The sequence below is a fragment of the Leucopleurus acutus genome (genome assembly GCF_964270905.1).
Source record: "Leucopleurus acutus genome assembly, chromosome: 4".
Lineage (NCBI taxonomy): Eukaryota > Metazoa > Chordata > Mammalia > Artiodactyla > Delphinidae > Leucopleurus > Leucopleurus acutus.
In genome coordinates this window covers 150,229,197-150,240,352 of record NC_139146.1, presented here as the reverse complement: position 1 = coordinate 150,240,352, position 11,156 = coordinate 150,229,197, and the positions used below count along the sequence as shown (strand labels likewise).

The 11,156-nt window shown below is 42.1% G+C and overlaps 1 protein-coding gene across 1 annotated transcript; it reads left to right on the top strand.

Moving 5' to 3' along the window:
- Positions 1-206: 206 nt before the first annotated feature.
- Positions 207-9,579, top strand: MEPE (matrix extracellular phosphoglycoprotein; the record flags this gene model as incomplete). Its single annotated transcript, XM_082838696.1, has 4 exons — positions 207-266; positions 2,308-2,361; positions 3,316-3,408; positions 8,116-9,579. Exons 1-4 carry the CDS (start codon positions 213-215, stop codon positions 9,577-9,579), a joined length of 1,665 nt encoding a protein of 554 aa, XP_082694822.1. The 5' UTR covers positions 207-212.
- Positions 9,580-11,156: the final 1,577 nt, after the last annotated feature.

Sequence of the window (11,156 nt, the reverse complement as noted above, 5' to 3'; positions counted from 1 at the left end):
ATTGGAATAATTAGACATATGAAAGCTCAGATTAAAGTTTCTACACTTGGATATAAATTATATGTAGTTTTTTTTAAACAAGAGGAAATGGACTGCTAAGGGGAAGGAGGTTTGTATAGACTTTTCTGTTTTATTTATTATTATGGCTGCAGTTCATAACTGGCAATGCTTTAGGGTAAAATATTATTGTCTTTTTACAGAGATTCTCAAAGATGCGAATCATCTGTTTGGGACTGCTCCTTTTCAGTCTGACCCTGGCAGCACCAGTAAGCATTTACAGATTCAGTTATGCATCATATAATCTCTTGCTCTCTTCTTCTATTTTTCTTTTAAGCGATGTCTTTTGAAATTAGTAGCACTTACCTTGTTCAGTTACAATAAAGTACCACACAAAGAGGACCCATCCAACCCTTGACACAAATGTCTGTCACCCAGACATTGAAGCCCTCAACGAACATGTGAGAAGAATTACAAGATGGCTACATGTTGCCTTTGGAGAAATGCCAGTGAAAATATTTTTGAGAAAACCAATAGCCAGCCACAGTGTTTCAATCAGCTAATGCTAGTGAGTAAATATACCCAAATTATAACCTGTCAAAAGAATTTCTCAATATTTTACCAAAAACGGAGAGAATTTGACTTGAATGCTCCATGACTAAGCAACCAGACTTTATAGCTACACGATAACATGAAGGGACCAGACCTTTCCTGTAGTTCTTGCAACACTGGGAGATCCTGCTGCTGATTTTGTCTCCATCAGCGAGCTTAAAGGTGGGAAGAAGTCCCCCTCAGCTTAACTCAGATCAAGCTCCAATTTCCTTTTGTGTCTTCTCTTGCCTCTGATTCACCCAGATGAGTGCTCAGGATGTGACGATGTCATCTTGTGAAAATGCTGAGTGCTACAGATATTTTCTGCAAAGGAGACACAGTGCTAATTAGATAGTGTCTGGAAAACATCCTAACTTCTCGGAGTAACCTTTTCAGTTGGAAAAGCGTGGAAGCGAGTGGTCATTCTGTTGTCGGAAGAACTTACACATAGGTCCTGAGCGAGTGGGCAACCAACTGGGAAATGCACTGACGGGCACGAGCTGTGCCAACCGGCTGGGAGAGCCGGAGCTGAGGAAGGCGTGTCCCCTTTCAGCACACATGCTCTAGCAGTCCTCTAGGGGACGTACTGCTTAAAATAGACATCTGCCAGGCCCGATGCACACGACTGACTTTGCTCAATCGGCGCCACAGAGGCACGGGCTTAGGCATAAGGAGGATGGCGTGGGCCCCGCTGACCCAGCTCATCCCACCAGCCGAGGACGAGCCTGTTTGAGCATCACGTTCCGAAGAACAGCTGCAGTGGCATCTCCGACCATCTTCCAAGAAATGTGCTGTGTCAACACCAACCCAGTGACCACCGGCCAAGAGAGGATGCCTGGCTTCCCTGGTGGCGCAGTGGTTGAGAGTCCACCTGCCGATGCAGGGGACACGGGTTCGTGCCCTGGTCCGGGAAGATCCCGCGTGCCGCGGAGCGGCTGGGCCCGTGAGCCATGACCGCTGAGCCTGCGCGTCCGCAGTCTGTGCTCCGCAACGGGAGAGGCCGCAACAGTGAGAGGCCCGCGTACCGCAGGAAAAAAAAAAAAAGTAATTTTCTTGGTTTTGATGTTAGGTAAAATTCTGGATTTTTAATAGTGGAAGTAATGGAAAGTTTAATGGTTTACAGTGTCATTCTGTATCTCACATTCTATAATACACAACCTTTCAAAATGTCATTTTCCCTTTTCCTGAAAGAAAAAACTGCCCAGGTAACTGGCAACAATGCAGTGCCATCCTCAGGTGGTTTCCTTCCCCTTAGGTGCAGGGCTATGGTTTCACTCTTGCTGGACCATCTTACCTTAACTGGAATAGCAATGACTGAACTTATACAATCAACGCACATGCAATCCACATCACTCAACTCTGATTTTGGTTCACTGATACTAAACACTCCCAGTGTGCCAGGGAAAGCTTTTTCAGTGGATACCAATGACATCCAAGCTTTTTCACCTGGAGTGCCACCCCTCCCAACTCAGCTGTTCTCCCACACTTGAACGTGGTTCTGTAGTGGAGCCGGCACTATCTCCCCCTGGGGGAGGAAGGTCGGCATCCTCCTTCAATACAGAAACAAATGTGATGTGTGTGCCCATCGTCTTTGAGTCAGAATGATTTTCCACATTGAATAATACGCCCCAGTGAGAGAATAAGAAAGGAAACATTCACTGTTTGAAGAAATGAAAGAAAGAAGTGTTTAGTGAAGTTTTATTTCTTGTTTCCTTTCAGACAGTGCAACCACAGGCTGAGAAAATGAAGCAAGACTCTGTGGAAGAACAGAGGGTAAACAGAATTATTCTTCTCAAATACACCCCTTCCAACTCTGTAAAGAGAAAAGTCAATAAGAGGAAATTTTTAACTGTCAAAATATTCTTGTGTACCTAGAATGGAAATGGAAAAATTATACAGCATAATTTTGGCACTTTAATTCACACAATGTGTGATAGAAAAGAGAAAAGCCTTCTGAATGGGAATTCTTTCTCTTCAATGATTTCTTCCTTCAGAGGGATGAATAAAAGTTCTGGGATATTGTTATTAGCAAACAATATTTTCCCACACATGTACGTGAGAACAGAGAGATAAATGAGGGAGAAAACAAAGGGAAGTGAGTTAAGAAGTCTTCAAGGGGAAATTCCATGTACATGGAGTTAGTTTTCCAGATGCAACCAGAAAGTTAAATAAGTACCTTCAGCTTTTCGTGTCACCAAATTGCAACTTACTTCTGCCTACCATGGTTTCTTCTTACAGTCTCAGAAAATTCTGTTCTAAAAACTAACCATCTTCCGCTCTCTATCTCAGCTGAAAACTGCAAAGGCAAAAACCACAAGCTTGGGAGCCTGAATGTTCATGCTGGGAGTTTTGCCAATTTGCCATCAGCATGAATACTGTAAAATCTGCCTTTCACCTCGTCCCTCTGCCTCCTCCTACCTGAAAATATGTCCAAGTGCTCCATTTCCATTGAAATTTGGTAATAAGATTGATACACCCTGGGGGAGAGAACTGTTTGACAGTCGTCCTCAGGGAAAACAGACTTAGAGATAGAAAAGAAAGGAACAAGCTGCTCTCTTCAGGAGCTGGCTGACACACGCCGTCCTGCGGTTATCAGATGTGCCACTACTTGTTAGATGCAGAAATAGACTTGACCCAAGTTAAAAAGACCTTGTACTATCAAAAAGAGAGCCAGAAAACTTCTTCGTAAGAGATAAACCCACCTTAATATAATGTTGTGTTTTGTAGATAATGTACAAGGGCCACCATGAGAAACATGGGTATTATCTTTTTAAGTATGTTTATACCTCGTCTGGGAGGAAAAATCAGACTGATGTGAAGGTAAGCAGAATCCTAGTGATTTTATCATGATCCAAACTCTGGACAAACATTAGGCGAAACTGTAGGGAAGACAAAGTTGACTTTTGCCTTCTCTGGGGTTTCTGTCTACGGCTGGTGCCTTTATATTCTTCCCACGGTCCCAGGCTCCTGGAGCATCTCTGCTATGGAACTCTGTGTCCCAGTGTCTTCCTGACACAGATGGGCTACCGCATGCCCTGGCCCAAACCCTGCCCTGCTTCAGGACCTGCCACAGCAGATGTGGTGCTGGTGGATACTGGACACCCATTGAGTTTTTCATGTTATTGCTTCTGAATAAAGTTTGATCCTTTGTAAGGAGGTTTTCTGGACATATTCTACCATATGCTCTAATGGGGCAGGGGGGAATGGATTAGAAAGAAATCATTTTGGCCTAAAAAGTGGCACATTTTAGTGTCCCTTAAATTCATTCCACAGATGATGCCATCTGTGTCAGGATGCTTGGAAGAGAAAGAATAAGGGCATTGTCACTGGAATAAAACAATAATTCTTTTCACTCAGTCCTTTCTTGCAGACTCACTGGCCACAGAGCTAGAAACAGTTTAAAATGCCATCAGCAAAAGGACTATTTACTTTCTTCAAATCTGGCCTCATTCCCCATGAAAGTAGTAGCTTCCCTTCAGAATGTTATTCTGTTCTGCTCAATATTCTTTATACGCATCTCGAAGACTTAGCACCTCTAAAGCTAGCTGCCTTTTAAACTTATTGGTTGTAACAAATCCATGCTGAGAGCTTCCTATTGTGCAAGATATTATGAGAGATAAAATGATTGAGAAAACTTAACTCTTTCTCTACAGGATTTTAGAGTTAGAAAAGAAACAAAAGGTGCTTACAAAAATTATTATAACCCGAGACAGAATGTGCAAAGTGCTATGTGAGTGGTACCCAAAAAATCATGCTTCAGGGCTTGGAGTAGAAAAGATTAGTTCCTAGTGTGGTGTTCAGGGAAAGCTACGTAATGGAAATAAGCGAACTGGACCTTGGAGGATGAGTAGGGTTTGAGCAAACATTTGTGTGGGAGACACTGTTCTCCATGAAAAGAATAATATGAGGTAAGGCACGGAGACAGAAAAGCAGATCAGCCAACTGACTGTACGACCATCATACAGTAAACGGTGCCACAGGAAGTCATTTAACATAAGCAGTGCAAAAATGATCAACCATCGCACATCACAATTTAAAAGTTGTTTCATGTTTTATTTATAAAAACTCTTCAGTCTTTAAAGAAAGGTACACCACTAGTGTACATGTTACTGTTTTAAAAGCAGTAAAAACACCAAATATAAAACAAAACTTCCCACTTCAAAACAGGGAGGGGAAAAAATTAAGAAGGGATTATTATAATGCACCTGTTTAACTCAAAAGTGTGTATTAGCAGTGACCAAATGAACTTACTTGCAAAGGAAAATACAAATGTCTGTGTAAAAATTTCCCAGATGGAATGCCTTAAAATAGGTTAAATGTTTAAAATACTTTTTATTCAGAAATAATTCACTCTAACGTTTTTTTCTATTATACTTTTCCTCATGAGAAAACCTTATCTATTTTCAGAATATACCTGCCAATATAAAAGATTAGTGAATAATGATAACTCCCCCCAAATAAGTCATTTCAAATTATATCTTAAAAATACTACACTTTGGAACTTTTGTATACTGCATGTCAGCCAGCTTTGTAAGAATAGAGGGTACTTCTGTAAACCATTTTTATCTTGAGGTTCAAGTGTGAGCTGAGTCAACAATTCCCCACAGCTTCCAACATTAATAAGATTTATGTATAAAAGCAGGCAGTCTTCCAAGTAGAACTGTACTCCTATTTGAGGATGGATCTGAACATAGTGACCTAATAAGAGCCTCTGCACATGTCAACCTGGAGAAGAGAAAGCACCCAGTGAATATGGAGAAAACCTGGACTTTCCTGGAAGGGTTTTATGTGAAAGAGGAAATAACCTTAAGGACTGCTGCATCAGAAAAAAAAGGGATACTAGCTACTAGCTGCAGGTTTAAAAAAACTTGAAAAAATTAGAATATCCATAAATGAAAAGATCTGACATGAAAAGTAACAAGCAATTAGCTCATAAAATGTTCAAGGATGTTCAAGCTGACCATAGGTCATAGAAACTGGAAAGGACGTGGGCTGGGAGGCTATGACACCCAATTCAGTCTCTAACTGGATGTTGCTTTTTGAGCTTAGGTTCTATATCCCATCGACGTCAACACGTCTAATATTAAAGTTATCTTTTTCTCTCGTCTTCATTTTTTCATGTCAACGTTCTAGGTATTAACCCTTCTTCTATTTGGGCACCAGTAGACGATTTTTCTTTGTGACATTTTTCTTTGGCATAGTCCTAATCCAAGTGATTACATCTCATTCCTGGACACTGCAGCATCCTCCTGACTGTCCTTTCTTACCACAATTCCTCCTAAACCTCTGATTTTTATTTTGTTAATCTCTTGATCATGCACTTTCGCTAGCTCTTCATCCCTTGCAAAATAAAACCAAATTCTTATGCCTGGAGTCCCAGGTTCTACAAAGCTCTGATCCTCTGTCTGTGCAGACCCTGACTGAATACAAGGTCTCTGTCACAGCACCTCACGCCCACCCTCCATACCCCTGCAGGACTGCTGCCTCTGCCATTCAATAAATCATCAGGTATTGCTTAGAACATGTAGTGCCCAGCCCAACTTCTTACATGTCCCAGTTCCTCAAGAAATATCTCTTATTTTGATCTCATGTTACCCGCCAGTTCAGAGGTCTATGTAGCGGTGTTGTAAATTTCAGCTCACCCTACAAGTCTGTGGTGGAGAGAAAGTATGAGAGAAAGTATGTATTCTGTCCATAATTGTTCTGTTGCTCAAGAGCTCCTACCCGTGGGCTAATGAAAGGGTAGGGAGTGTGCAGAAATTAATTTAAATTCAACCTGTTTAAACTTAAGGTTATCTACTCATGGAAATAGTTCTTTAAGGAAGCCCTTCAGTCCCTTTTGGATAAAAATGCTCAGACGCTCCTTCTTCCCCTAAGACGGCGTGCAAGCACGTGAGGGAGTTGGGGGTGTTCTACGCCGTCCAGCCTATACCATATACCATATGCACACACACGGCTCAAGCCACAGTGGAGAGGAAGACGTGGGATCCTCGGACATGGACGGGACCCTGTTGCTCGACCCCTTGCGTACTGCTTGCCCTGCTGGTGCCCTAAGATGAAGCCGCTGGCTACAGTAGCTTAGGACCACACAGTACAGCCTTGGGGCAGCGCTGATTCAGGCTCTCCTGGCTCTCACGGGCAATGTAGACCCCTCTTTGTTCGCGTATGACTCACATTTGTTCCCAGCATATACGCTCCATCGACTCTGCTCCTTCTGGAGCCACTTCACTCCCTCTGGAAAGCTCCTATCCATTCTCAGATGCTTCCACGTCTAGCCTGTGCCACAGGGAAACAGTGAGCGGTGTGGGCAAAATCAGTCTCAGCCCCTCCCTCTTCCTGAGCACATCGTGCGAGCTTCTTGCACCTTGGCTGTACCTTGAGTTGCTGAGGTGCAGCCTATGAAGCAGCATTTTACAGACCTCCCCCCCCCCAAAAAAGGACAAATTGAGATACAGGCATAAACACTCTACCCTTCTTCTCCACTTTCTCTTTTTCATCCCATTATTGTCTCAGGGACTTTTCTCATCCGGACCTCAATACTTAAACTTAGGATCCAGAAGGGTGGTTCTCCAAAGGTGGTCACAGACCAGCAGCACCAGCATTAGCTGGGAACTTGTCATACATGCAGATTCCAGAGCCCCACCCCAAGCCCACTGAATCAGAAACTCTGGCCGTTGGGTCCAACAGTCTTCATTTTAGTAAGCCTTCCGAATAGTTAGGAGAAATGCTAAATTTGAGAACTACTGACCCAGACTATCGAATCTGGTTTATTACATGACAAAAGAGGGGAAAAAATAAAATTAATGAATCCTTTTTCAGACAACAGCTAGGGTGGCCAACACCTGCTGCAAAATATTTTCTTTGGATGTCAGAACCTAGATTCTTCTATTTGTATATTTTCTGTTGAGAAAAAAGAGAAGAGGAAAAGATTTATACCTTTGAAGACCAGGGTGAAAGCAAAGAGAGAGAATGGGAGTGGGGGGAGGGAGAGAGAGAGAGAGAACGAGAGCAAGAAAAACCATGTTTGAAAGACGAACTTCATTTCACTTGCACTGTGTCACTAGTCACAAGATGAGGACCACACTGTCCTCTTTAAAGTCAGGTCCTCCTTTAAAATCAGGCCCTAATCTATATTTCCAAACTTATTTCTCTTATTTGGATTCTCTTCTGTATTATTCTCTTTAGGAGTTCTCTACTCCAGCCTTATAATGTAATTCATATTATCTTTCAAATGTTTCCTGTTTCCAAACATGTGAATATACCACTTACTCTTAAGATGTTCTCACCATTTTCCTTACATGTATTTGAATCTTACCCACTCTTCAAGCCTTTCTCATCCTTCTTTTTCCGTGAAACCTGTTTTGGCCGTTCCAGAATTATCTCTACCAACAAATCTCTATTGAGTTAAAAGACTCTTTTTATTAAGTATCTGGCGGGGTTTTAAAATTTATTATTATTGCCTAAGAATTATTAAATTTTAGAAGTTTAACATAAAATAACCACTTTATGTTGAAAATTACACTTTAGCAGGAAGAAAAGAACAAAGACAATATTGCTCTTCCCCATTCTGGCCAGAGAAGACATCAAGAGCCAGTGCCTCAAGAAAACATTGTCCAAGAAAAAGAGAAAGACGTGTCCCTCCCTGGAACCAATGAAAATAACAAAAGCACTAAATCTCAAAATCTTCTGGAAGATAGACATACAATGAATAAAGACTACAGGATTAGTAACAAAGAAAATGCCCACAGTGACCTGAAGACGTCCATTTATCCTGAATCGACTGGGAGTCGTGGGACTGAGGATGGAGACAGTGCTCTTAGCAAACTACATGACCAAGAAGAATACGGCAAAGCTCTCATCAGAAATAACATGCACCACATAATGGAGCCAGGGGCTGTGACTGAACTCTTGAGGGAAGAAAACAAAGAGAACAAAGCCCGGAATGTTTTAAGCAAAGTTCCAGCAGGTGCCAATTACGCTAAAGCCCCCTCAAAAATTAAGAAGAATCATCAAAGAGATTCCCAAGCCCAGAATATTCCAGTAAAAAGCAAAAGTACCCACCGTATCCAACACAACATGGACTGTCTAAAACAGCTCCCCAAAGCCAAACAGGTCTCCAGTGATTTTGAAGGCAGTGGTTATCCAGATCTCCAAGGGCAGGAAGACAGTAGCTCTCCTTTCAGTGGAGATGGTCCACCTTTTAAGGACATTTCTGGTAAAGGAGATGCTATTCGTCCTGACCGAGAAGGTACAGATACTCAAACAGAGTTTTCCAGCCCAAGTGAAGCTGAGACCATTAATCCTGATGTGAGAAGACCAGGTTATAATGAGATCCCAGAGAAAGAAGGGAATGGTGGAAATACCATTGGAACCAGGGATGAAACAGCCCAAAAGGCAAATGCTGCTGATGTAAGCCTGGTGGAGGGCAACAACATCATAGGTAGCACCGATTTTAAGAAATTCTCTGGAGAAGAAGGAAGCAGAGTGGATGGCGGCAGCCAAAATGCTCGTCAAGGGGAAATAGAGTTTCATTACCCTCACGCACCCACAGAAGACAAAAGAAAAGATGGCGGTAGTGATGGAGCTGAAAGTACTAATGAAATTCCGAAAAATGGCAAAGGTAGTAGTAGAAAAGATACAGAACATTCTAAAAGGAATCAAGTGACCTCAAATGAAAAACAAAGATTTCCGAGTAAGGGCAAAGGTCAGGGCCAGTTCATTCCTTCTCGTGGTCTTGATAATGAAATTAAAAATGAAATAGGTTCCCATAATGGCCCCAATAATGAAGGGACCGTAATAACACACAGCAGGAAAAATTATTCTGTGCCCCACAGACAAAATAATTCTATGCAGAACAAGGGTGTGTCACAAAGCAAAGGTTCCTGGGGTTACAGAAAGCCCCATTCCAATAGGAGGTTTCGCCCCCCTAAAAAGCATGACAGTAGTGAATCATCAGACAGTGGCAGTTCCAGTGACAGCGATGGTGACTAGAAATTCCCAGCAGGATAAAGGTTTGATACTTGGTCAACTGTGACTTAACAGTATAAAGGGGAGCCACCTGATGGCAGACCAGACGGACAGAGCCAGGAACTGAATAAGCCAAGAGACCTGGCCTCCCAGGGAGAACTGTTGCTATTTTGACGGTCACAGTATGAAATCCTATTCAAAGTTATGATGCTTTATGAAATCCTATTCAAAGTTATGATGCTTTTTTAAGAAAAAAGAATTCATTAAGGATTCATGGAATAGGTAACATTTGAATAGATATCATTTAAAAATAGGTTGTGTCACAAAACCCTTCCTTTGTTGTTTGCTCTGTAGACATGAAAAACAATCTCTCTCATATGATAATCTGTAATTAAATGATCTATAAGGAAGTCTGCTGTCTGTGGTGCTTCATTTCAGACACAACAAGATTAGTTCTGCCTCTGGCAAAGGCAGTGCTATGAAATTAATCCACTGCGTAAAGCTTGAGAGCCTCCCTACATCCCACTCTGCTCCAGCCAGTAGTTCCTTTTGCTTCTGCTCTAATAAAGATATCCTGCTTCATGTCCTTCTGTGCTCTTTCCTCTGTTGCACGTTTATAACTTCTAGTAAAGCAAGTTTTATTTCCTGAAGCAACTCTCCAGGTTATCACTTTTCTCAGTTCTACCTCCTTCTAGACAAAGAGGTGAATGGGGTGGAGGGAGGGCAACAGGGAGAATTTGAGAAGGAGAAGCACAAGTGCAAAACCAGGACAAAAACTTACTTCGGCAGATATTACTCATCGGCTGATTCCAAATCATCTCAGCCCTATTTCTTTTTTCTGGCTTTTAGCGTAGATGCTTTTCCAGCTAATAGCCTTGTGACACCATTCTGGAAATTAACCCTAAGTCTCCTGGTCAGAGAGAGGAGTGGAGTTCTGGAAGGCTTTTTGTCTTCTTGGTAAGAGAGTATATACAGTTAGTACCACCTGTCCTTTTTTTCTTACCCTATTCTTCTTTGCTTAACATCAACATGATGCCTGGAGGTGCAGCAGCCATTCTGTGACCATGAAGGAAGGGCGTGAGATAATAGGGAAAAAAAAAAATATATATATATATATATATATATATATGTGTGTGTGTGTGTGTGTATACACACACACACACACACACACACACACACACACATGTATCTGTTCCCAGTTCCTGGTACAGAACTCCTAAAACCCTTGTAATTTCCTAAGTGATAAGAGCACTAGGACCATCTTTTGTTCTAATATTTGGTCTTTGACCCCAGTTCCTGACACAGAGTCCCTAAATCCCTTTGGATCTCCTGGGTGTTAGCAGTGTCTTTTGTTCTAATGAGGTGACTCTGAGTGGGCACCAGAAAGACCCAGCCACGATTAGAAGCTTGAAATTTTCAACCCTACCCCCTATTCTGCAGAGAGGGGAGAGGGGCTGGAAATGAAGTTTATAGTTGATTATGCCTATGTCATGAAACCTCCATAAAAATCCCCAAAATGTGGAGTTCAGAGAGGGTCCAGGTTGTGTGAACACATCATAGGAGAACAGCTCACCCAGGGGGGCATGAAAGCTCGGCATCCC